The 27,283-nt window shown below is 43.7% G+C and overlaps 1 protein-coding gene and 1 pseudogene across 1 annotated transcript; one reads left to right on the top strand and one right to left on the bottom strand.

The window, feature by feature from the left end:
- Nucleotides 1–5,461: 5,461 nt before the first annotated feature.
- Nucleotides 5,462–6,549, bottom strand: LOC132357574 (beta-parvin-like; annotated as a pseudogene).
- A 14,777-nt stretch (nt 6,550–21,326) lies between these two features.
- On the top strand, nt 21,327–22,203 carry LOC132357076 (Y-box-binding protein 3-like). The gene is made up of 2 exons (XM_059910385.1): nt 21,327–21,694; nt 21,804–22,203. Exons 1-2 carry the CDS (start codon nt 21,327–21,329, stop codon nt 22,201–22,203), a joined length of 768 nt encoding a protein of 255 aa, XP_059766368.1.
- Nucleotides 22,204–27,283: the final 5,080 nt, after the last annotated feature.

Consider the following 27,283-nt stretch of genomic DNA (forward strand, 5'->3'; position numbering starts at 1 on the left):
ATACTGACAAAGAGCAGATCAGTGATTGCCTGGGGACTGGAGGGAGTAAGGAGAGGCAGGAGGCAGGGATTAAAAAAGAGCAGGAGCAGGAAATCCATCACATCAAAATGTCGCATTAACACTTATCCGTTGGAGGGGTGTGTGTGAAAGGAAAGGGCAACGAAGTAAGATTGCACAGGGTGCCTCCAAGTTACTCACAGATTCTAGACCTTACTGAGGGCAGTGATCATGCATTCTGCCTGATCAATGTACAAATTACAAAAAAAATTTATACTCCCTCCTGTAAGTGTGAAACATTTAAGAAAATACAATAGAGTCATTTTATAGACCAGGGATTCATACAGTTTTAGAGATGGATGGAGTACTATGATCATCGACTGTGAACCCCTCAGTTTACATGGAGATTAGTGAAGGAACTTGCCTCTGGTCAAACAACGAAAACTTTTAGGCCTCCTTACTCCCACAGGAGTGCTCTTTTCATTACTCCACCTTCCTTTTCTCATCTCTTGAGCTAGTTCTCTTTCTGTGACTTCAGTTAAACCCTCTGCCCCCTCACAATAAAAACATTCTTACATTCATATATAAACATATACATACACAAATACAACACAATACACGCATGCATACATACATACATATATGGTGTGCTGTTAGTGTTTAACAACCAGCTCTGTGGGAGGGTGACAAATCTGTAGCACATACTGACCAATTTCTGTGATCTCATTTCTCCCACCACGGTTGATTTCAAGCTCCCTATATGATGTCACTGAATGCAGAGTCTTGGAAGCAGAGTGCCATTTATAGTTTTTTCACCATACAGATACAGTAAATGAAAATAAGTGCAAGAGCACAGATTAATAGTAAAAAGTAGTAAAGTAACTAGGAAAAGATGAGTTTTGACTGTTTACTACCTTTGGTTTTAATATAATTTATTTAATTGTAAGTTTACATAATTTGATATTCACTAATGATATGCTTCCCAACGGACTCACAAAATTTCCTAAACTTTTTAATGATCGACTATTCACCAGTTGGTTTGAGGTGGCTCTAGCATACCATTGCTGCATAAATAAATGCAAACGTTGGTGTGTGCTTCAAAGGTCCCTTGGAGTTTTTCTTCCCCACTATAAAAGCAAACAGAGTAAGCCTGCATTGTTGCCCTTATGTGCAACACTTTAGAATTTGGCAAAATAGTGGGTTAACTTTATGGGTCATTCTTTGATCACCCTTACCAAATAAATGGTAGAATGAATAGCCTACAAACACTCCATCCACTGGTGTCAACACACATGTTTTACTTCTTTCCCAATAGGGGACATCTCCACCCAGCTACTTCTTGCCATCATAGTAACAGACTTTGTCCAAGTTCCTCTCTCTTCTTCTCCCTGCAGGTGACCCCATGTGGCCCTGTGTGGTGTGCCATGCCGCCCACCCTCTGAGGAATTGTGAGTAAAATTTTCTCTCAAAGGCAGTTGACTCCATTTCTTTCATTTTACCATACCAGATTAAAACAAATCCTGGGTACAACGGCAAGACCAAAACCTGTAGGATGGGCTGTCAGGCTGGAGACCAGGGGAACGTTGATGCTGCAGAATCCCTCTTGATCAGGGGAAGGTCTGTTCAGGCCTTCAGCTGATCGGATGATACCTATATGCATTAAGAGGGGAAGTCTGCTTCACTCGAAGTCCTCTTATTTAAATGTTAAATCTCATCTAAAATACCCTCACAGAAACATCCAGGACAAAGTTTGACCACATATCTGCACACAGTGGCCCGGCCAAGTTGACACATAAAATTAACAATCAAAAGTCCACTCCTTGTCATCTTGATACCCATATGTATCACCTTAAACTGTACTTAATCTTTAAATAAAGACAGTAACATGGCCATACTTCCACCTATCATGATACAACTAGCCTGCGTAAAAATGAAAACACACTAACCCTTTTACCACAACAGGATGCAAAGTCCTTGGGTGATGTTTACTCTCTCTTGATATCCCCTAACTTAAACACTATGACACACATTTAACGATGTTTAAGTAAATAAGATATCAAGTCAATATATCTTATGTTGCAAGATAAGGGGATGACATAGGAAAGGAAGTGTTATCAGATAGATAGACAGATATAGCTACAAGGAACATATTCATAACAAAATAAGGAAGAAATACTCATAACAGTTAAAAGTCCTCCTTTCTGCAACTGGTCACGTGGCCATAGCTGATATTTGTAATTACCTTCTTCCACTACTCATTCCATATCCCCTTTGCCCTCAGCAAGACCCTCAGCCGGCCATGACTTTTCATCTGGTAGGGTGCCACAGACTTTCATTCCTGAAGTGTCTGGTCCGTCTGTAGTCCTGCCTGAATTTGGTTATTGCAGTTTTCCATTGAATTTAATCTCAGGGCATGTTATTACTCAGAGATACTTTAATGATCTCCTGTATTCTGGACATACTCTGCCATACTTCTATCGTGAAGTGGCAGTCCAATTTTCCCTCTGTAGTCGGGGTCAATAACCTCAGCCAGCACAGCAACTCCCTTCTTTACCTGTTGATTCAGAGGCATGAGGAGCCCAAAGTGGCTAGGTGGTGTTAATTTTCAATTCAATGGAATCATTGTTGTGTTCCTGGTGGAAGCACTCCTCCATTTGGAACTAAGACCTCTATCTAGGCTAGCAGAGCATAATATGGAGTCAGGAAGCCAACTTTGTGTTAGTGGGCCACTAGGTGTGACAGTGAATGGGAGTCCCACTACCATTTCCACCCCTTGATTCCTGGACCTGTGAAGCCTGGCTATGGGAGAAACAGCACCATATATTGGATGGTGGATCAGAATATATACAGCCTCCCGCAGAACCTTGCCCAAGCCCTGCAAGGAATTGCCACCTAGCTGGTGCTGTAAGTGAGTCTACAAAAGGCCTTCCCCAAGGGGACCCAGCCACCCCTACATTCAAGTGGCTCTGGTCAAGTTTATCTGGCTCAAGTCGGGGGATTGATTGAGGGGCTGTGACCTCCCCGTGGGTTTGTTTGTCTTTTTTAAGTTTTGTTCACTTGACCTAGAATTTTTCTGGTTATACAGATCAAGTAAGAATTTAACAGGTTTCCTGTGTATGACTCTTCTAGAAACATCATGATCAATTAGCAAACACCATAGGTCTCTGGACGCCAGACTATTCCAATTGTCGCTTTAACTCTGCTGTTCATTATGGTAATCATACCCACCTTTCCTTTGGAGGTTGAGTGATGCCACTTGGCCCCTGCCATCCTGGGGATACAACTACTCCCATTGCCCGTAGGCTCCCTAATTCAGCGGTGGCAGTTCCCACTGTAAGTTCTGGTCTACAGAGAAGAGTGATCATGAAGCTCTTCAAGAATGCTGGGGCTCCCCTCATGAATTTATTTCTCACATTCATGGTAAAGAGTGTGTCCTGTGGGGCCTCCTAGGCTGGGTGAGCAGGTCTTAAATGACAAATCCACTCTAACTTTCCAATCTTCTTAAGCCTTTGAATTATTTCTTCTACAGTAAACCAAGGATAGGTCTGGCATTTGTAATTCACTTACCATGGACCACATTTTGGGCCATGTGTTAGGCAACAACCAAACTCATAGAGCCCTTTTTAGCTCTCCTAGCTGTAACATTACATGTGGGATCTCTGCTTAGTGGGCTTATGTCAATAAATTCACCCTGATCCAACTTTATATTCTTTCCACCACTATCCCACATCCTTAATATCCATTTCCACACATATCCCCTTATTTGTCTGTGTAAATTAGAAAATATCTAGTACCTCTTATGGAGTATAGCACACCTTCTCATGTGTTACACATTTGCCTGCACTTTTAGGGGCCTGATGGAACTTGAGACTTTTTTTGTTTTGTTTTTGTTTTTATTTTGTTTTGTTTGTCTTGTTTTTTATTTCTAAGCCTTGAGCGTTGGTATTCAATTTAATATTAACAACTTAATAGCTCTGATCTACAGCAGGAAGGCAAAAATCAAAAAGAGAAAGGCCCATCTTGCTGGAGCAGTGAATGCTGAGCAAACTCAGGGGGTCAGCATGTCATAAAAATCCCAGCTCAGGATCCAGGGGTTGGGAGAGGGGATGACCCAGTGTAGGACCCGCCTGAGACCCAGCCAATGGGTCCCCATTTCTCTCCCAAGCCAAGGTGGGCGAGGGGTGAACAGCACACAAATGAGTATCGCATTTCCTTTGACAGGGTGCTCCATGGATGACGACAGGGCTCAGGAAAGCTGGGACTTGGGGAGGAGAAATGTGAACACTTCACATCCCCCTGTTACAGGCTGAGCTGTGTACCCCCAGAACCTACATGTTGAAGTCCTAACCCCCAGGACCTCAGAATGTGATGGTATTTGGGGACAGGGTCCTTATAGAGGTAATTAAGGTAAAATGAGGTCATTAGGGTGGACCCCAATCCAATCCGCCTGGTATCCTTATAAGAAGGGATTAGGACACAGAGACACAGAGGGGAGACACATGACTATGCAGGGAGAAGACAGCGGTCTACAAGACAAGGAGAGAGGCCTGGAAGGTACCATCCCTGCTGACACCTTGATCTCGACTTCCAGCCTCCAGAACTGTGAGAGAATAAATGTCTGTTGCCTAAGCACCACCCCCACCCCCACCCCCGATTTGTGGCACTCTGTTATGGCAGTCCAAGCACACGAAGACACCTTGCTTTCTAAAAGATTTTTTAAATGCATCCATCCCCAACAGAGCCTCTGGGATTGGAAACTTCCCACCCGAGCTGTCTCCAGCTGCATTGTAGAGCCAGCTCAGAGCCGGCTGAGTAGACACAGCCCACTCAGCCATAGCAAGAAATAAAGAAATGCCTCAGAAATCTTTCGCCCCATGGACCGTGGCAGCTGGGTCCTCTGGGTCCCAGATGTCTGTGCAAAAGCTAAATGAAAACAACTCTGAGTGGCCGAGAAGTAGGGATGTGAGTGGACACTGTGGTCACAGCTAAAGCTTCTGGGACTTACGAGTGAAGTTTTTAAAACTGTAAAATGCTTTTTGGTAAAAAGGCCTCGCTGCCAAGGCGACCCCTGCCCAGGAGATTCCACCAGGACAAACAAGCCATCGCCAATGCTGCAAAGCTGCCAGTGCGTTTCTGATGCCCTGTGATCAGCTGGAACGACAGGCGCTCCCCTCCCAGGGGCTGAAGGTTGGGGTTCCGGCTTTTTTCTCTTCCATCTTTTGATCAACAAGGGACTCAGCACCCCGTGGCACCCCAGGTGAAGGGAGGCTACAAACTCGAGCACTGGTGTTTGGAACCTGCATTTCAAAGGATGCCACCCACTGCGGAATTACAGGGAAAAGAGGTTAAGAGCATCAACCAGAAAAAGGAGGGGTGTGGGTGGGGAACAACCGCGGGCTTGGAGGGGAGGCCAGGGCACCTCCCGAAGCACCATCCGTGCCACGGTCTCTGCTGCTCCCCGCTGTCACTCCAGGTGCTCGTACTTGGTGAACAGGTTGTAAAGAACCCACAGGGTGGATTTGAGGTCCAGGTTCACCACATCTTAGGGGCGAGCCTTGGGTTTCTTAAGGCCTCCATCTGGCATCAGTTCAAAGGCAAATGGCACGTGGCAGATCTTTTGATCGAAGCTGTCCATGGTCAGGTAGAAGTTGTGCAGGCATACAAAGTAGTCTTCCAGAAGCCCCATGAACAGAACCAGGTACATGCCATCTGCAAACTGGGTCTCTAGTTCCATCACCCCCAAATTCAGCTTGTTCATGTGCTTGTTCACAAACGTGATGAGAGACTTCTTCTGCACACTGTCACTGCACTTGTCTGGGGCGTGGATGAAGAGCGTACCCCACTCAAACCGACCCATCATCATCTCGGTGGTCGTGGTCAGCTCCTCCGTGACGTGGCTGGAGTGCAGCAGGCCTTCCCGCTTCCGCACGACCACCACTTGCAAGGAGAAGTGTGAGGGAAGGTAGATCGGGCCCGGAAGTGCATGGCCAGGGCCACGAGGAGGTGAAGGATGGCCACCAGGTTCTTCCTGTGAATCGAGTCCACGGTCCACTGGAGCACCCGGCCGTGAGGCCACAGCAGCTCCTGCACCACCTCCAGCACCGTCTGCAGCTTCTGCTTCTGCCCTATTTCAGACTGGGTTACCTCAGCCATGTTCAGCTTGCGGTCTGCCAGTTTTTCCAGGAGCTTCTGCAGCACCTGCCCATCGTACAGGTCCTCCTCCAGCTGCTTCACGATGATCCTCTCCTCCACCAGGACATCATTGATCCAGTCGATGAGAACCTTGACCAGCTCCTTCAATCTGGGGTCATCCCTGGAGGTGGGGTCGATCACCGTGCACTCCTCGTTCTCCTCGAGCAGGGTGTCTTCCGGGTGGATCTCCACCGAGGCAGGGGACATCGGCGAGTTGATGGCATTTTCCCCTTCTTCCTCACTCACCTCCTTGGTCTTCTTCTTCCTCGCCAACATGCCACCCAGCTTGCTCAGGAATGACTTGTCCTTCTTTATCCTGTGGGGCCGCAGGGCGGGCAAGTGCAGTGGTGTGGAGGACATGGGGTGTGCGGGGACCCCAGCAGCTGGGCACCTGTGCAGCGCCTGTGGGAGCTGCCCTGGTCACTGCTGCCCGCTCTGGAACTTGAGTCTTGCTATAGGTCTAGAAGCAGAGAGAAGTGGTGGGGTGGGTCCTGAGGCGCGTCAGCAGTGTCTTTCAAGGAAACTTCCTCAGGGGAGGCCATTACAATTTCCTCGGGTGGTGCAAGGTTAAGCTCCTCAGATGGGTTCAGACGCTGCTTCTACTGGCAATGATGATGCATGAGAATTTAGGGTCTCGATGTCCCCAGCTTCATCAGGGTCTTCCCACATGTGCCCATCCAACTTTCAAGATCCCAATCCTTCCCAACCAAAGCCTTCACTTTAATGGTAGACTTGTGGCACGACTGGGGATCCAATTTGCGTTGTAATTCAGCCACTCACAGGATGAGATTCTGGGTTTTGTTTTCAGCAATCTCAACCCTGTGGGCAGACATAGATGCTTTCAGGTCCTTTATACATTGTTTAAACAGGGAGTTTGAGTCTCTGAGCTCATTCTTTTCTTTTCGTACTTTGTTCAGTGCCATTGGGAGCAGCCAGCAATTCTCATTATATTCCATATTTTGACAAGAATATTTGAATGTACGTAGTCACCCAGATCTTTGCCTCTTATAAGTACTTGATAAGGAGTATCCCATGATGAGATTTTGTGTACCTCTATTGCCACATTATGCCATGGACTATCAGTGTGCTCTTTACTATTAGAAATAGAGTCATTAGTGTATTTAAATATAACCAAGTTAGAGGGCCAATTCCAGTATCTTAACAACCAATTCAGAAAACTCATCCTTAAGATTCTGTTCTTTAGAACCAGTCCTGGTACCAAAATCTGCATGAGTCAGGGTTCTCCAGAGAAACAGAACCAATAGGATGTATGAATGTGTGTGCGTGTGTGTGTGTGTGTGTGTGTATGTGTGTGTAGGGAGAGAGAGGCAGAAAGACAGAAAGACACACACACACACACACAGATAGAGACAGACAGACAGACAGAGGTTTATTTCAAGGAATTGGCAAGTCCAAAATCTACAGGATGGACTGACAAACTAGAGATCAAAGGGAGAGCCAATGATGCAGTTCAAGTCCAAAGGCTGTCAAGTTGGAGACCCAGAGAAGAGCCAATGTTGCCGTTCAAGTCCAAGGGCCATCTGCTGCAGAATTGCCTCTTGCTTGGGGGAGGTCAATCTTTTGTTCTGTTCAGGACTTCACTTGATTGGATGAGAACCACCCACATTATAGAGGACAATTTGCTTTACTCAAAATTCATAGATTTTGAGGTTATTCTCATTCAAAAACATCCCCACAGGATCATCCATAATAATGGTTGAGCACATATCTGGGCAATGTGGCCCAGCCAAACTGACACATACAATTAACCATCACACTTACTTTCTTTTTGTCCTTCTTTCTCTCTTTCTTTCTTTTTAACACAGATAGTATTTTATAGCAAGATATTCACAGCTTATGGTTTATGTAATGTATTTTTTCACATAAAGTATTCTATGTAATCGCCAGCACAACCCTATGAACTAGATAGGGGAGGCACTAGATATTTCCTTTTTACATGCAGGAAGACTACATCTCAGGGAGGAGAGGTAATTTGCTCAAGGCTAACCAGCCAATATTTGGCCATTCCAGGAGTCAAACCCAGACATTCTGATGTAAGATTCCTGGCTCTTTCTAATTATTTTTAGTTCCCAAAACCTCAGCTGAGAGTTCACTGAAGATTGCAACACTGCCCTCATTTTAAACCACTTATTTAGATCCATGGTATACCTGGAGTCACCCTGGCTTTTACGATGCATCATTTGCAGGGTGTGGGGCAAGGGGGTGGGTATTTTCTAGATTCCTTTTTATTATTTTTGCATGCATTATATTAGCTTTCTGTTGCCTTGTACAGTTAGCAGCACTCGAGAGATGCTGGAATTGATGGTGTGGTTCTAGAAGGAGCAAGATGGATAAGGTTCTCCTTTCCATTCAGCCCATTTACCTTTCAAACAGGAATCACCAGTGAATCAGTAAGAAAAGGGGGCCTTGAGCATTTTCTTCCCCTAATAAGGATGCCACCTTGTTTACTCCTCACATTAGATAATGTTATCACCTTTTGTAATGGGCCTGGATGGGCTCTGCTGTCTCAGGTTAAGCACCATTTTGTGGCTGAAGCAGAAAAGATTTTATTTTTAGATGATAAGCCCATGGATCAGACAGTATACCTTAAACCTGGATTAACCTCCATCTCATTGACAGCTCTTGAAAAATAGGAATTAAACAAAGTGTTCCACAGGATGAATGGAGAAAAGTACAAAATTAAAACAGAGAGAGAGGGAGAGAGACAGAACCTGAGGTTTCAATAAAAATAATACAATGGCCTCAGCAAATTATACCTTAAGCTTGAACTAGTAATTCATATCATATTAATTTTTTTTCACAAAGCTTTTCTTCTTGCATAAAATACACACAAACTAGGAAAGTTCTCCATGATGGCTCCAAAAGATCTCCATGATGGCTCCAAAGCAATTTCCTGTATATCATGAAGACAACAGGAAGTTCAAGAGGACATATTCAGTCCAACTCAGTGATTCTTGTTAGCATCTTCTTTGTGCCTGGCACTGTGCTAGCAACTTTTAAGAAATTCAAAGATGCTGCAACTTCGAGAGGGGAGAAAGGTGTCAACTTAATCCACAAGCACACTTTTGTGGTGGCCCTTTATACAGCCAGCACTGTCCTAGGAACCGTGGTACTCAGAGAGGAAACTGAGAGAGAAAACTTAAAGCGTTCATCCTTTAGTGAGCTTAGAATCTAGTTGGGAATAATAGTGAGATAGAAAACCTTACACATAGGAAAGAAGTAACGTAGCCATTAATTGTCTGGCTGTAAGAGCAACTAGGTTTCTGAGAAGAAAGAAATGGAGGTGGACTGGTACCTTTGGAAAGGGGGCAGGAGGGGATTGCAAAACTGGGACTAGAAGGGCAGGTGGCATTTATACAGACAGAGGTATAAAGGTATTCCTAGGAGAGTGAGGAAAAAGGGAACACAGGCACAGAGAAGGGAATGAGCATGGTAAATGTGGGAAGCAGCAAGAAGAACTCTCAACACATGAAAGAAAGTACTGTTGGCGACATCATAGAAGTGGCCTCATGGGCCCATAGAGGGCACAGTGGACTAGAAACCAGAGGGCCCAAGGCCCAAAGGTGTTATCCTGGCTCTGTATTTACTACATGGGTGGCCATGGTTAGGCACGTTAGCTGCTTTGTGCCCTGGTGCCCTGGTGCCCCGACTTAATTGCCGTCGTGTGAGCATACTGACAGTAGCATACGGTTCTCTCATGCTTGTTGTAAATTCTACCAGAGATGATACCTGAAGAAGTGTTTTTTTAAACAGTAAAGTCAAAATCAAGACCCCTTCTTCCATTTTGTATTAAACCAGCATGGTGAAGAAATGGCTCCTGAGTCCATAGTAGGGTATGTTTTCTAGTCAGCTACAGGCAGAAGATTACTTTGTGTGGGGACAGGGGATGCTGGTTAGTTGATATGAAGGCAATTTTTGCCCCTGAAGGAGCCTGGATACAGGGGAGACAGATTAGCCATGTGAGAGGTGTGTCTTGGGTTCTCTGCTAAGCTGTTCAATGAGGCCATGACCTCTCTGAAAGAGGCTCCTGGTCTCTGACACCAGAAGAAACAGGTGACAAAACTGTACATGAAGGTCAGTGAGGTGTGATGGAAAGATAACCGGACCTAGAGTGAAATGTATATGAGATCAGATTTTAGGGTTTACTCCATAAATATGCAAACTTAAGCAAAAGCAGCTTCCTATCTCTGGACCCTGGTTTCCTCATCTGTCAAACTGAAGTAAAAACGGCACCTGCCCCATTTCTTCATAGAGTGGGTTGTTGCAAGGGTCAAATGCACAACATGGTGAGAGGTTTCTGTAAACTCTAAAGTGGCAGGACAACTTGCCTTATTTTTTTTTCTTATTAATAAATGAAAGCCAAGTTTTCTGACCAATTACAATCTACTATTTTAGCCTGCTCTGTCATCACTTCAGAAAGTTTATATTTCAGAGAGCTAGCTGTACCTAAGCAAAGCATCAGCACAGCAGTTAGGCCGAATTCTTAGAATTTCTATGTAAGTAAATCAAAACCGCGATTTAGGAAGAAGATCACAAGTCATAAGGTATTTGAAGAAAATAAAAGTTTAGATCTGCAGGTAAACACAAGGGCAAATTCCCTCAGCTCTATTTTACCCTACCTGATCATTTGCTTTACATAGGCAAGAACACAGAGCTCAACAGGGTTTTCAGAGTATTCTAGTTACAAAAGTGTTCCCACTCAGCTTCCTTACTTTACAAATATAAAAATTTAATACACAGAAACCTCAATTAAAAGAGTTGGGAGAAATGTCTATTTAGGTCTTCTGCCCATTTCTGGATTGGGTTGTTTGTTTTTTTGATAATGAGCTGCATGAGCTCCTGATAAAATTTGGAGATTAATCCTTTGTCAGTTGCTCCATCTGCAAATACTTTCTCCCATTCTGAGGGCTGTCTTTTCATCTTGTTTATGGTTTCCTTTGCTGTGCCAAAGTTTTTAAGTTTCATTAGGTCCCATTTGTTTATTTTTGATTTTATTTCCATTTCTCTAGGAGGTGGGTCAAAAAGGATCTTGCTGTGATTTATGTCATAGAGTGTTCTGCCTATGTTTTCCTCTAAGAGTTTGATGGTGTCTGGCCTTACATTTAGGTCTTTAATCCATTTTGAGTTTATTTTTGTGTATGGTGTTAGGGAGTGTTGTAATTTCATTCCTTTACATGTAGCTGTCCAGTTTTCCCAGCACCACTTATTGAAGAGGCTGTCTTTTCTCCACTGTATATTCTTGCTTCCTTTATCAAAGATAAGGTGAGCATATGTGCATGGGTTTATCTCTGGGCTTTCTATCCTGTTCCATTGATCTATATTTCTGTTTCTGTGCCAGTACCATACTGTCTTGATTACTGTAGCTTTGTAGTATAGTCTGAAGTCAGGGAGCCTGATTCCTCCAGCTCCATTTTTCGTTCTCAAGATTGCTTTGGCTATTTGGGGTCTTTTGTGTTTCCATACAAATTGTGAAATTTTTTGTTCTAGTTCTGTGAAAAATGCCAGTGGTAGTTTGATAGGGATTGCATTGAATCTGTAGATTGCTTTGGGTAGTAGAGACATTTTCACAAGGTTGTTTCTTCCAATCCAAGAACATGGTATATCTCTCCATCTATTTGTATCATCTTTAAGTTCTTTCATCAGTGTCCTATAATTTTCTGCATACAGGTCTTTTGTCTCCTTAGGTAAGTTTATTCATAGATATTTTATTCTTTTTGTTGCAATGGTAAATGGGAGTGTTTTCTTAATTTCACTTTCAGATTTATCATCATGTACATATTGCCAACAGACACATGAGAGAATGCTCAACATCATTAATCATTAGAGAAATGCAAATCAAAACTACAATGAGATATCATCTCATACCAGTCAGAATGGCCATCATCAAAAACTCTACAAACAATAAATGCTAGAGAGGGTGTGGAGAAAAGGGAACACTCTTGCACTTTTGGTGGGAATGTAAATTGATACAGCCACTATGAAGAACAGTATGGAGGTTCCTTAAAAAACTAAAAATAGAACTACCATACAACCCAGCAATTCCACTATTGGGCATATACCCTGAGAAAACCATAATTCAAAAAGAGTCATGAACCAAAATGTTCTTTGCAGCTCTATTTACAATAGCCAGGACATGGAAGCAACCTAAGTGTCCATTCCATCAACAGACGAATGGATAAAGAAGATGTGGCACATATATACAATGGAATATTACTCAGCCATAAAAAGGAACGAAACTGAGTTATTTGTAGTGAGGTGGATGGACATAGAGACTGTCATACAGAGTGAAGTAAGTCAGAAAGAGAAAAACAAATACCGTATGCTAAACCATATATATGGTATCTAAAAAAAAAAGGTCATGAAGAACCTAGGGGCAAGATGGGAATAAAGATGCAGACCTACTAGAGAATGGACTTGAGGATAGGGGGAGGGGGAAGGGTAAGCTGGGACAAAGTGAGAGTGGCATGGACATATATACACTACCAAACGTAAGATAGATAGTTAGTGGGAAGCAGCCACATAGCACAGGGAGATCAGCTCTGTGCTTTGTGACCACCTAGAGGGGTGGGATAGGGAGGGTGGGAGGGAGGGAGACACAAGAGGGAAGAGATATGGGGACATATGCATATGTATAACTGATTCACTTCGTTATAAAGCAGAAACTAACACACCATTGTAAAGCAATTATACTCCAATAAAAATGTTAAAAAAAAGGGGGAGGCATTAAACCGTTAAAGAAAAAAAAAAGAGTTGGGAGGCCAGAAGGGGGCGCTCTCATGCCCTACAATGATAACCCAGTAGGAATAAAGACACAGACATAGAGCATGGACTTGAGGACATGGGGAAGGGGAAGGGTGAGCTCTGAAAAAGTGAGAGCGTAGCATTGACATATATACACTATCAAATGTAAAATAGATGGCTAGTGGGAAGCAGCTCCATAGCACAGGGATGTCAGCTCACTGCTTTGTGACCACCTAGAGGGTTGGGATAGGGAGGGAGGCACAAGAGGGAGGGGATATGGGGATATAGGTATACATATATCTGATTCACTTTGTTATACAGCAGAAACTAACACAAGACTGTAAAACAATTATACTCCAATAAAGATGTTAAAATTAATTAATTAATTAATTTAATTGTCAAAAAAAAGAAGAAGAAGAAAGACTTCTCTTCTTGCTTGACAAGAGTTTGGCCAATGAGATTCTCAGGTCTCAGCCAAGGAAACGCCACTGTACTTGGAACTTTTGATTCATCTGATGGACTCTTTCTTTACTTTAGTCCTCTCAGCTTCCTCTTCCTATCTTTAAAAGAATTATCCTCTGCTTGTTGTGGGGGACTTGCACATGGCTCACCATGGTTACAGACCCCAAATTGCAATTCTTTTTTTTTTAAATTTATTTAATTTATTTTATTTTTGGCTGCATTGGCTCTTCCGTTGCTGCACACAGGCTTCCTCTAGTTGCGGTGAGCAGGGCCTACTCTTCGTTGGGGTGTGCGGGCTTCTCATTGCGGTGGCTTCCCTTGTTGTGGAGCATGGGCTTTAGGCATGTAGGCCTCAGTAGTTGTGGTGTGCAGACTCAGTAGTTGTGGCTCACAGGCTTAGTTGCACCGCAGCATGTGGGATCATCCTGGACCACGGCTCAAACCCGTTTCCCCTGCATTGGCAGGAAGATTCTTAACCCCTGAGCCACCAGGAAGCCCTGCAATTCTTTACTGATCCTGAATAAACGTGTTTTTTTTTGCTGGAGAAATATCTGGCATTCTATTTGTTTTAGGTCAACATTTTGGTGGCTCATATCGGGATCCAGAGAGAGCCCCTGACAACTCTGAGGCTGGTGAGGAAACAGGTGTGGTATCCACATTGAACCCCTTGTTGCTCACTGCTTTTCTCACTGACCCTGGGGTTTGGGGGGTAATTCTTTCTCCTGGATCCAAGCTTCTGCCCTTTTGTATTTTGGAGCTCTTTAGGTTTTATTTGGGATCTATTTTAAAGCTTTGTCTTTTCTGGTTAAGGCCTTGTTCTGTCTGTAAGTACTCATTTGGTACTTCTATCTGATTTTTGAAATCAGGCTGTTGCAACTGGAACCGTGCTGTCCCTTGGCCTGATTCCTTTAGGAACAGGGGCTGTTCTTCCTGGAACTGGCTACCCTTTGGCCCATTCCTTTCAGAAGGTATGCTGTCCTACTGGAACTTCACTGTTAAATCTTCAGTCTGATTTCTTCAAAATTAAGCTGTTTCATTAGAGCTGTGTTGAGGGGCTTTCAGCCCTGCTCCTTTGAGACCAGACTACTCCCATAGAACAGGCTGTTTGAACTGTTTGAGCTGTTTAAGCTGTTTGAGTTTTTTCAGCTGTTTGAAAATTATGATTTACTCTAGAGAAAAACCTCTGAGAAATGGGATCCCAGTTATGTAAATATTTTCAAGGCAACCCCCTTCTCCCACAGAGACCCCAATTAATTTTATGTTTAAAAACACTGTCCTAAAAAAAAACCAAAAAAACAAACAAACAATAAAAACCACTGTCCTTTCTCATGTGAATTTCAAACTAAATGGAGTGACCCAACCAAACACAATTTAGAACATCAATGGCCATTATGGGGAACTTTTGAAATCCCCAAACTTACTTTTCTTAAAACCGAATTGGACAACCATAACTCTAAAATTTCCAAAACTGAATGGAACACCTATTTTGATTGATATTTTGAGGCTTCCAAATGTTATCAGGAGCCTATAATTGCTTCTCTGCAAAATAAGATTTTAAGATAACAGAGGCAAACAAATGATTAAAGAAAGAAAGGATGGGTTTTGAAGCCTCATGCTCCTCTTCTCTGGCTCCTCCTGTTCAGGCCCTGGCTCAGACACCATCTTCCTCCTTCCCTTTTATACTGCTTATACCTCCTGTATACCCTCAGTTCCCCCATACAAATTCTATTGCCAAACTTCCCTTTTGCCCTGAAGCTCTCCCTGCCCCACTTTTCTCTGAACCTATCAGAACCTGCCCCTTTAAAATTAAGCCTTCTGAGGATCCAGAGGCTAAACCTTTAATTTTTTATATTCCGTGGACTAAATCTGCACTGCAAGCCATAGTCAAAGATTTTCCCAAAATAACTGAAGCTCCACACAGACTTGCTGAATAATTTAATATGGTCATTCAGACTTATCAACTTATATCAGCTAGTTCATATGCTTCTCGGTGAAGGCCAGGCCCAGCATTGGATGGAAATTGCTAATTGGGAAAAATCCTGAAATGTCTCCAGAATTACAAACTGGAGACCAGCCCACTAACTTATTATATGATCAGGCTTGGGCAATCCCTAAGCGACATCATCACGCAATACCTAGGGCTTTTCCAAAGACTGTTGATTGGAACAAAATTCAGGCTTGCACACAAAAATCTGATGAACATGTTCATAACTATTACAATTGAATTCAGATTGTTTTCAAAGAAAACTCTGGTCTTCCAATGTTGATTCCACCCAGGTAGCTTTTAACTCTGTGTTTATTAGTGGGCTGAATCGGGACCTTTCCCTTCTAGTAAAAATAACCAGGATGGAATGGGAAACTATGTCCACTCCAGGTGTAGTTAATCTGGCAAACCAGCTCTCTCACATTCTAGAGGGGTCACCTAAAAGGAAGACAACTAAAATTCTTAATCTTCAACTCCAGCAAATAAAGGCCCCTAAACAAAACCGAAACCCTCCTATTTTCTGCTATTATTGCAAAGAGCCAGGGCATTGGAGAAGAGATTGTGACAAATTCAAGTGCTTCAGGCGCCTTCAGTTCTCCAACCAGCCTGTCCAACATCCTCCCAATTCTCAATGAAGGAGCTCTGAGGAACTACAGGGGCGCTTCCCAATTCTCGCTCTTAATCAGCTTGGGGAAACATGGCTCCAGATTGGGGATGACTCTCTTCCAGTCCTAACTGACACTGGAACCACACTCTCGATGCTCAATCCCAACTACTATAAAGCAGCCCCTGCCTTGGAGCACTAAAACAGATCAAATAGAGGGATCGCGAATGAACCTCAAAAGGTTTCTGTCTCTGAACCTACTTACTTTTGTTTAGGCCCTTTGAGAAATACACACTCTTTTCTCCTTAGTTCCCCAGCTCCTATCCATTTATTAGGCTGAGGCTTTTTAGGAAAGCATTATGCCTTAGAATTTGAAAGTAGTTGTCATAGCAGCCAACCAGGTGAATTAAGTGACCCTTTGACATCTTTAATTTGCTGTGTCTCTGATGGCACTAGAGCTGATTCTGGAAACACTGATCATTTGTCCTTATTGAATCCGCTGCCACCCTTTGTATTGCCAAAATCTCAAACTGATATTGGCAAAATTCCATTAAGATTCATATAGATCCCTCCAAACCTCTCCCCAGAATTAATCAATACCGTATAAATAAAGAAGCCCTTCAAGGTATAAAGCCCATAATACAAGACTACTATAAAGCCCATCATAGAAGACTACAAGGCTCAAGGTCTCATTGTCCCTTGTACTAGTCCTGGTAATACTCCTATTTTGCCAGTGAGAGATCCTCTGAGCAATAAACAACATTGTTATCCCTCAACACCCTGTTGTTCCTAACCCTCATACGCTACTAACATCCATTTCCACCAGAAGCAAGTTCCTTACCATAATTGATTTATGCAGTGCATTCTTTAGTATTCCAGTTGATGAAGCTATCCAATACCTATTTGCCTTCACCTGGGAAGAAAAGCAATTCACCTGGACAACAATGCCTCAGGGTTTTAATGAGAGTTCTTATTTCTCACAAATCCTGAAGGCTGATCTGGCTGATATAAAGTTTTCTAGGGGTTCTACATTGTTGCAATATGTGGATGATTTGTTTCTTTGCCCTCCTTTCCAAACCTCCTTACAAGAAGACAGCATCCCTTTGTTAAAGGTTGTAGCCTCAAAAGGACGCAAAATTGCCAAGGAAAAAATGCAGTTTTCCCAAACCCAGGTTCAATAATTAGGATATCTGATATCAGAACAAGGGCTACACCTAAATCCAGAGAGGCTTCATGGTGTCCTAAGTTTCCCAAAACCCAAAACTAAGCGCCAACTGCAAAGTTTTGCTCAGCTTAGTTTGTTACTGCTGAAATTAGATTCAAAAGTCTCTCTTATGGCCCAACTTCTGCAAGTTTTCCTAAAGAACAACAACACCGATCCACTTTTATGGGAAGAATCAGTCGACATAGCCTTAAAAGAGAGTTTGACAAACACACCTGCTCTTGGGCTTCCCAATGATCAGATTCCCTTTACCTTTCTGTATATGTAAAGGAAAGAAACATCCTTGAGGGTACTCACTGCAAGACACAGGAGCCATCATCAACCCATAGGGTCTTATAGCCAGCAACTGGACCCTATGGCATGGAGATACCTCCCTTGCCTTAGAGCCATTACCACCACTGCCCTTTTGGTTAAGGCTACTGAGAAAAATCATTGGGGGAGCCCCTTTAACCATTTTTGTACCTCATGAAGTAGAAGCCCTCCTGAATTCTCATCACACTCAACATTCCTTAGTCAGCTGCCTCACCTCCTATGAAGGTCTTTTGTTAACTACTCCTCACATAACTCTTTTACACTGTAATGAGCTTAACCCTGCTACTCTTCTCCCCTCCATCACTGACAAAAAGTTCCTCACAACTACTTAATGCTGACTGATCATGATGATCTGCAGGAAATTCCTTTGGGTAACACTGACTTCTCATGGTTCTTATTTAAAAGGTGACAGTGGCAAAAATATTGTGCTGGGTATGCTATCGCCACTCCTTTTGATATTGTTGAGGCAGCACCTTTATCTATGGCTACTTCAGCCCACCAGGCTGAATTATACACTCTTACAAAGGCTTGTACTTTACCCAAGGGCAGAACTACCAATATTTATACTGGTAGTAGATATGCTTTCAGGGTAGCTCATGAGTTTGGAATGTTGTAGAAGCAACATGGCTTCCTTACTTCCAGCGGAAATAAAATTTAAAGGGGCCTCTATGTTCAGGGATTATTGGATGCAATACTTTTACCTGCCATTTTAGCTATTATCAAGATCCTGAGGCATTCTCAACTTGATGTTCTGGAAGCTAAGGGAAATCACCTTGCTGACATTTCCGCAAGGAATGCTGCCCTTAAAGTTAATCGACAAGAGCCAAACCTCTGTGATGGTTCACAGGGATAGTTCCCCAAATTATAACTTAGAAAAACTGGCTAGAGAAGCCCAACATTTGGCCTCAGAAAAGGGAAACAAGATTGGAAATTCAACAGTTGTTGGTTTGATAAAAAGAGAAAGCTCCGAGTCAGACGAAATAGCAGCACGGTTTTACAGGAGACTAAAATTCCCACTGCTAACCACTGTACATGCATTAAACTATTGGCCTACTGACAAAATGATAATATTTATGAATCAATATTGGTGGGGAAACATTAACAAGGGGGCAAAAAGTGCCTACCTCAATGGATCTCAATGTGTGAGACTTGTTTAGCTTTGGAAAATACTGCCAAACTATTTCTTAAGAGGCTGTAAATGCGTTCCTTAAGCAATGAGTTAAAGTTGCTGTTGTTTTCCATCCTCCAGTATTTGATGTTTTCATTTTGGGAGGAGATTAGCAGTTCTAATAGGTGTGTAGTCCTGTCTTATTGTTTTCATTTGTAATTCCCTAATGGCATACGAAGTGTATCATGTTTGTGTTAACTTATTTATTATCTGTATATCTTCTTTGAATGTACACTTGTCCCACTTGTCCAAAATACAACCCAGAGAAGACCATCTGTACTGCTCCCGGACATTTCAAACTGCCTAATGGACCATTCACGCTCTGGAAAAAGGATTCCATACAACTTCCTCCACCTTGTGGATATAAATATGTTTTAGTCATGGTCTGTATGTTTTCACACTGGACTGAAGCCTTCCCTTGCAGACAGGCTACTGCCTCTTCTGTGGCTAAAGTCCTTTTGGAAAAGATTATCCCTATCTGGGGAACTCCTCTTAAACTTCATAATGATCGAGGCACCCATTTTACTTTACTGGTCAGGTACTTCAACCAGTCTGCACTGTTTGGCCAGTTTTACAGCACTTTCACTGCACTTACCAGGCCTCTGGGTTAGTCAAGTGCACTAACGGCATTATTAAGACTCAGTTGGCAAAATTTGTAGAGACCCTCCAATTACCTTGTCCAAAAGCGTCGCCATTGGTCCTTCTGAATCTCAGATCCACCCCTTTTGGAACTCACAAGCTCTCACCCTCTGAGACAGTCACAGGATAGTCACTTGGCGCCTGCCTCTTTTGACCCACAACTGATAAAAGGAGAGATACTCTGATATTTCAAAGGCCTAATTGCTTCTATTATAAATAACCATGTTTTGATAGAGCAATCTTTTCACGGTGTGCTTTCAGGAGAGGAAGATATTAAGCATCACACTTTGCAACCTGGAGATTTTATCTATTGGAAAAGACACTTCCAGAAGGACTCTCTTCAACCTTGCTTGGAAAGGCCTCTATCAGGTACTGCTAACAAACCCTTGTGCCACCAAGCTCCAGGGGATAGACCCTTGAATTCACGTGACACACCTAAAGAAAGCACCAATCCTGACTGGACCTGCACATCATCTGGTGATCTGAAAGTAAAGATTTTCTGAAATTGAAGCAGACAATATCTGATAAGACAGCTTTCCCAAGATATCCAGATTAGGCCTGTAGGAAGTTTGTCTGCCAAACCCCTGATGGTGGCATAATGCTTCAGATGATCTCCAATGTCTATGATCTTGATAAAACGAACTTTAGATTAAAAGTGCCTGACAGTTCTCCCTCCTGTCCCTCCTTGTTACTCTAATGTGACTTCAGTAGGTTTCCAAACTGTGCACTTTCACTCTAACATGGGATACTACACCCAGGAAAGGTCCTTCCTGGCACTGAGGGACAAAAACCTGCTGAAACAGGAAAACCGGCTTGTTGATCAGTGATGCTTTCAGAGAAAGATCTTGATCAAAGAGGAGGAGTGTAAAAATTAATAAAGAGAAACTTCAATTAAAATAGAGTCGGGAGGCTAGAAGGGTGAGCTCTCACATCCTATGATGACAACAGAGCCCAACAGGAAGAAGAAAGACTTCCTCTTCTTGCCTGGCAAGAGCTCAGCCAATGAGAGACTGTCAGGACTCAGCCAATGAAAAGCCACCACACTTCCAACTCTCAGCCTCCAATGGACACTTTGTTTACTATAGCCTTCCTAACTTCCTCTTCCTCTCTTTGAAAGAGTTATTCTCTCCCTGTTGGGGAGACTTGCACGTGGCTCACCATGGTTGCAGACCCTGAATTGCAATTCTTTGTTGATCCAGAATAAACCCATTTTTGTTGGGGCAATACCTGACAGTCTATTTGTTTTAGGTCAACGCAATCTTAACACTAGTCTGGATAAACCTGCGTGACTTTAGTGTCCTCTCAGTACTAGCATTCTAGCCCTGGCAGCCTTTCTTTGCTCCCCTGCCAGAAAACAAAAGCAAAACAAACAAACAAACACCACAGCAGGCTTCTTTGACTGGGTCTTAACATCATGCGGTTGTCATTTTGCCTCAAGTTACACAAAATGCCTGACCCATATAGAGGGCACACCAGGGGTTGGAAGAGGACCACGGTTTTGTGAGAGAATATTGAGAGAGTGCCCTTAGGAGGATGTGAATCTCCCCAACCAAGGAAGAGGGACGGAAGGTGGGTCCTCTCCTCACATCCACTCAAGCAAGTAAGAGTGTGTTCAAGACCACTCCCTAGAGCTTCAAGTGTGCCTCCTCTCCACCAGAAACCACGAGGTACTGTGACGTGCTGGCAGGAGCACTGGAAGGAGTGCATTTGCCCAGCCCCCAGCTCGAGCCCCCTCTAGGAACGCCCCGCCCCCCCCCCCCCCACAGTGAGACATCACCACGGTAGCCATTGTCTGGTCTGTGTCCCCTTGCCCCAGGAGACCCCACAGGCCTCTCCAAGAGTCTCAGAGTGAAGCCAGAGAGCCCTTGGCCCTGATCCAAAACCCTCTTGGAGAAGCTCCTGCCTCCAGCCCCCCCCCACCTGCCAGCGTCAGAGGGCCAAATTTCCCTCAGATTCTCTGAGAAAGGAGAGCAAGGAGGGCCTCATGAGTGAGGCTGGAGAGGCCTCCCTCACGGAGGTGGCCGCTTCCGTCTCCCCTCAAGCCTCGCAGAAACACCTGGCATCCTTGGGAGGCGGAGATCCACCCCGAGCCCTAGGTGCTGGCAACCTCAGCGGGGATGCAATCCCCAAGGCCACCGTGACGGGCGCCAAGGGAAAGGTGCCCAAGAAAATCATCGCTAAGAGGGTGCGAGGCTCTGTCAAGTGGTTGAATGTGAAGAATGGGTATGGTTTCATCAGCAGGCATGATACCCAGGAAGGTGTGTTCGTTCACCAGACGGCCATCCCCCGGAACAACCCTCACAAGTACGAACGCGGCGTCGGCAATGGCGAGACTGTCGAGTTCCACATGGTGTAGGGCCAGCGGGGCACCGAGGCCACTAACGTGAGCCGGCGCCCCAGTGGAGGGAAGCCGCTATGCTGCCAACCGCCCCTGCTTCCGCCGGGGCTTCTCTATCCACAGCCGAGCGCTGCCACCATGCGGTCCCAAGGGCGCTGAGCATGACGTTGACGAAGGCGAGGGCAGCGGCGAAGGCTTCACCGCGGCCCAGGGCCTGAGGCGCCGTCTGCCTGGCCACCCCGAAGACCAAAGGCCTCGGCGCTTCCCGCCCTGCCGCAGGGCCCCAGCCGTGACCTGCCGCCCATCGATCCTGGCTACCACCAGCGGCCCACGGCCCGGCCACCTGCCAGGGTCCACAAGGCCCGAGGGCGACCCGTGGCAGTGTCAGGGCCCCAGCTACCTGCTGAGCCGCCCTAGGGGCCGAGGCACTACTCTTGGTCCAAGACCCTCATCAGGCATCTCTGCGGAGCTGGAAGTGGAACACAGGGAGAGCGGGCATGACGCCGGCGGAGATCTACAATAGAGGCCTCCTCCACGCTATGGATCCTGCCGCCCCAATAACCCGTGCCGCTGCCCGCAGCAGGCGCCTGGCGCCCAGGGCCAGGATCTGGAGAGAAGAGAGGGCAAGATCAAGAAGAGCCCTACTGAAAAACACCTGCCTTTGTTGCTGTGGCCAAGAAGAGCAGCGCCCCTGAGGAGGAGAACCCCCTGGTCATGGATGCCCCCTCTGCCGCCCGGGCCGAGTAACAGCTCGGCTCCCACCCCCGGGACTCCTTGGCCTGGGCTGCAGGTGATGTCCCCTTGAAGAGATAATACCCTTTGTTGCAACGCAGTCCAAACATCCACACTGGCTGTTAGATTTGTGCCCTGAGAAAAATACATGCCCCTGCCCCAGGGTTTGAAGAAGGATAAATTACAAAACCTATGTATTTCTAAGTTCCCTCATACCATCTGCCTTGGTAGTTTCTGTACACACACACACACACACACACACACACACACGCCTCTGAATCTATTCTTTTTAAAGATCTGACCAGGACTACAGCTATTATTCTGCATCCCCAGGTGAATGAGTTAAAGTAAATTTAAAAATTATTTTTTATTTTTAACACAAAAACGAAGATTATCTGATATTGAAGATGTTCTGACATTGCTGTTGTGATATTACTCACCTGAGTGGTCATTTTCTCAATAAAACATTTAATGTTGCTTTTATCTGTTATCACTGTTGTCTGAAAATTTTTAAAGCCTACTAGCCCATAATTGTATTGAGATAGTCCTTTCAATCGTTTTTTGGAATGAGTTTTAACAAAGATCCTACATATTGTTCTCTTTACAAGTCATGAATTTAAGACTAATTCTGGACGCACAGGTTGAACGTCTTGGGGTGTTCTAAAGGATAAGAACACATGAAGAAAGAAGTATCCCCATCTCTTTTATTTTCATCCTCTTCCCCTGCCCTGGAATTTGAGCAATAAATCCAGAGGGTGGGCCCAACTACCCACAGTTACTGCATAGGTAGTACTCTATGAGGCAAACCGCAAAAAACACTGAACACATCACCATGACACGTAAGAAATGTGGCTCACTGGAAACAGAATTTGCTTCTTCTGTGTTTTTTTTTTCTTTTAATGGATTCAATCTAACACCATTTAAGTATACAAAAGAAAATGGGCATGAGGCGCTGGGGAGTGGTGGAAATGCGAGATGCTGGTCAAGGGGTACAAACTTTCAATTGTAAGTTGAGTAAGTTCCGGGGGCCTAATGTACAGCATGAAGACTATAGTTAACAATACTGTATTGTATACCTGAAAGTTGCTATGAGAGTAGAGCATTAATGTTCTCACCATGAAAACAACAACAAAATGCTAATTATGTGAGGTGAAAGATGTGTTAATTAACCTTATTGTGGGTAACATTTTACAATATATACCTGTACAAAATTATCACATTGTACATCTTAAACTTACACTACGTTATATGTCAGTTATATCTCAATAAATCAGGGGAAAAAAACTGAAGGAAAAAAAGAATAAATAAATAAATGCACAAATAAATAAATAAATAAATAAATTAGAAAACAAAAGAAAGTGAGTATGGAAGCAGGTATAATTATTGTTGTGCATACCTCTGGAGCTGAAGAGAAACATCTAGTCTATAGTTTTCATCTGTGCTTCCTGGTTGAGTTCAACCAGGGGGCCTGTGGAGGATTCCTGGAAGGCTTAGCAGGTGCGGTTCAGCCCACCTCAGGCCTTTCCCGTCAAACAGAGAAGCTCTGACTGGGAATGTCATCCCCATCCTGGTCTTTATTTGAACATATGGTGGGGTTGATGGATGGGAGGCAGGAGTTGGGTTTGGGGGTAGGGGTGGGGAAAACGAGCAATCAATAAATTTGAAACCAACAGGGGTCTTTAAAGCCTCATTTTACAGATTAAGGAAATTGGAATATAAGTAGCAAGATCAAAATACTTTTCCCATTTAAATGTTGAGGCATTTTACACCACACTATAGGCTAGCATAAGGTATTTGGAGAGTCAGTATCCAATTGTTCATTATGGCTAAATATCCTCAATCAATTCAAGTAGAAAGAGCAGAGATTCCTCATTCAGAGAATATTTGAGTGCCCACTTGTGCCCGACACTGTCAGGCACTAGGAGCTGCATCATGATGAAGAAGATGGTCCTTTCTCTCAAGGAACCCACAGCCTAGTGGAGAGTGAGACAAAACTGGCAATGGCTACACAATGGAGTGAGCGCTCTGGTGGAGTTAGCACAGGATGTGAGAGAAACACAGGTGACCTAGATGGTGGCAGGGTTAGTTCCAGGCTAAAGGAATCACTACTTGGACACTTGAATTTAAAATTATATCTAGCAATCTCCACAGAGCTCAGATTTGATAAAGTCATGTCACCATACAGCTAGAAGTTGTTCCTCCAGACTCCTAGCCCAGTGCACTTTCCACTATACCAGCTGACTTCTTCAGAGACTAGCAGAGTGCACCAAAAATCACTAAGCATAAGAATTTATACTGACGCACAGCACCAAGAGAGAATGGGGGAAGACTTGAAGTGAGACTAAACCTGCTATTATAAGGAAATAACGCAGATCCCTCCAGGGTGCCATTTTATGCCAAAATAACAGGCATGGATATGGTGAGGGGAAATGTCTTCTGTATATACAGGGTTGGGTTCATAGGCTTCTCCCTGCTGTGTGAGGTATATGCATCAGGAGACACTGGATTGGTCAGCCTGGCAATGGAGCCTTCACTTTGGGGGAATGGAGGCCATAAAGGACCCAACTAAGGGATCTTGAATTTTCCCTGCTCACAAGGGTGCCTGACAGGATCCATTAAGTGGAGTTGACCTGGTGATTGCTGGCTGGAGGTGGAGCAGGGGAGAACTGAAGGATACAGAGGCTGGTCACAGAAGTACACATCTGGGGGTGAGTATATTTAACTGACAGCAGGAACTTTCTGCTGTTTCCCAGCTGCTCCAGGATTTAGGTGTACTCCAACAGCCCAACAGGAGCCAAAGGGTATCACCTAAGACACAACAGAGAGATGCCTGGGCTGTCTCCAGAAAACTTTGATTTAAAACAAAAAACAAAAACAAAAACAAAAAGAAATATATCCTTTATGCTAATCCTCTTTCCTCTCTTTCACTCCCACTTCATGCACCAGATATTACTTGGTTTTCTTGACTGAAAAATGTGAACTTAGCAGCTACCTTTGTTTGGACCATTGAAAGGTGACATTCCCCATCCTAAAGCCTTCAATAATAGCAGACTTCCTTAGATATCTTTCATTGGGAGACCAAGTTCCAGAGAATATGGGTAGGAATGCATTAGATCATCATCCCAGAACCCCCAGTGTCCTATTTCAATTGAATGTGAAGCCAAGGGGATGCGATTCCTCACCTTCCTAAGAGTAAGGTGGGTCACGAATCTGAAGCAGAAACCCCAGCAACAATCCTCTTCCTTCCTGTGACTTGCAGTATCAAGACAATGGCACTTCTGAATCACTTCATGGATCCCCTTGATGTGGGAGGGGCACGCAGTCACAGGTGCCAGTTTGGATTTCTTTTTTCTCTTCTGTATTTGGAGCTATCTGCTCCCATGCTATTCCTGACTGGTTGGCTAGGTTCTGCTATTGTTTTTAATTGAAATATAGTATTTAAAGTATTATGTTACTTTCAGTTCTACATCATAATGATTCAGTATTTTTGCAGATTATACTCCATTATAGGTTATTAAAAGATAATGGCTATAATTTCCTTTGCTATACAGCGTATCCGGTTGCTTATCTATTTTAGACATAGTATTTTGTCTCTGGTAATCCCATACCCCTAATTTGTCCCTTTCCCCCTTCCCCTCCTCTTTGGTCACCACAAGTTTGCTTTCTATATCTGTGCGTCTGTTTCAGTTTTGCACATACATCCGTTTGTACTATTTTTCAGATTGCCCCTGTAAGTGATGTACAGTATCTGTCTTTCTCTGTCTGACATTTCACTAAGCATAATATTCTCTAGGTCCATCTATATTGCTGCAAATGGCAGTATTTCATACTTTTTTATGTCTGAGTAATATTCCGTTTGGTAGATTTAGATACATAGATAAGACGCGTACCTCATTTTTCCCCCTTTTTAAATTTTTTGTTTGTTTTTTTAAAGGTCAATTTTCAAAAGTTTCTCTCACTGATTTCATATAATCCCAAAATAACCCTTTTTTCCCCTTTACCCCTACATTGCCCCTCCCATCTTCCCTCTCCGCACTGGTAACCACTAGTTGGTTCTCTATGTCTGTAAGTCTGCTTCATTTTTGTTTTATTCACTAGTTTGCTGTAGATTTTAGATTCCACATATAACTGATATCATACAATATTTGTCTTTGTCTGACTTATTCCACTTAGCATAGTGCCCTCCAAGTCCATCCGTGTTGCTGCAAATGGCAAAATTTCATTCATTTTTATGGCTGAGTAGTATTCCAGTGTGTGTGTGTGTGTGTGTGTGTGTGTGTGTGTATGCATCATCTTCTTTATTAATCCATCTGTTGATGGACACTTAGGTGGCTTGCATACCTTGGCAATTGTAAATAATGCTGCTATGAGCATTGGGGTGCATGTATCTTTTTGAATTACTGTTTTTGTTTTGCTAAGATATATATATCCAGGAGTAGAATTGCTGGGTCATATGGTAGTTCTATTTTTAGTTTTTTGAGAAACCTCCATACTGTTTTCCACAGTGGCTGCACCAATTTACATTCTCACCAGCAGTGTACCAGGGGCCCCTTTTCTCTGCATCCTTGCCAACGTTTCTTATTGTGTTCTTTTTGATGATAGCCATTCTGACAGGTGTCAGGTGATATCTCATTGTGGTTTTGATTTGCGCTTCCCTGATGATTAGTGATGCTGAGCTTCTTTCCATGTGTCTGCTGGCCATCTGCATTCCCTCTTGGGAAAATTGTCTGTTCAGTTCTTCTTCCCATTTTTAAATCAGGGTGGGTTTGTTTTTGTTTTTGTTTTTAATGTTAAGTTGTTTGAGCTGTTTATATATGTTGGATATTGACCCTTTATTGGTCATATATCATTTGCAAATATCTTCCTCCATT

Source organism: Balaenoptera ricei, chromosome X, assembly GCF_028023285.1.
Source record: "Balaenoptera ricei isolate mBalRic1 chromosome X, mBalRic1.hap2, whole genome shotgun sequence".
Classification (NCBI taxonomy): Eukaryota; Metazoa; Chordata; class Mammalia; order Artiodactyla; family Balaenopteridae; genus Balaenoptera; species Balaenoptera ricei.

Excerpts from the sequence above, each read along its gene's own strand:
- LOC132357076 (XM_059910385.1), top strand. The coding sequence starts at position 21,327 with ATGAGTGAGGCTGGAGAGGCCTCCCTCACGGAGGTGGCCGCTTCCGTC. Across the intron at positions 21,695-21,803 it reads ACTGTCGAGTTCCACATGGT|CCGAGCGCTGCCACCATGCG; the intron begins GTAGGGCCAGCG and ends CTCTATCCACAG.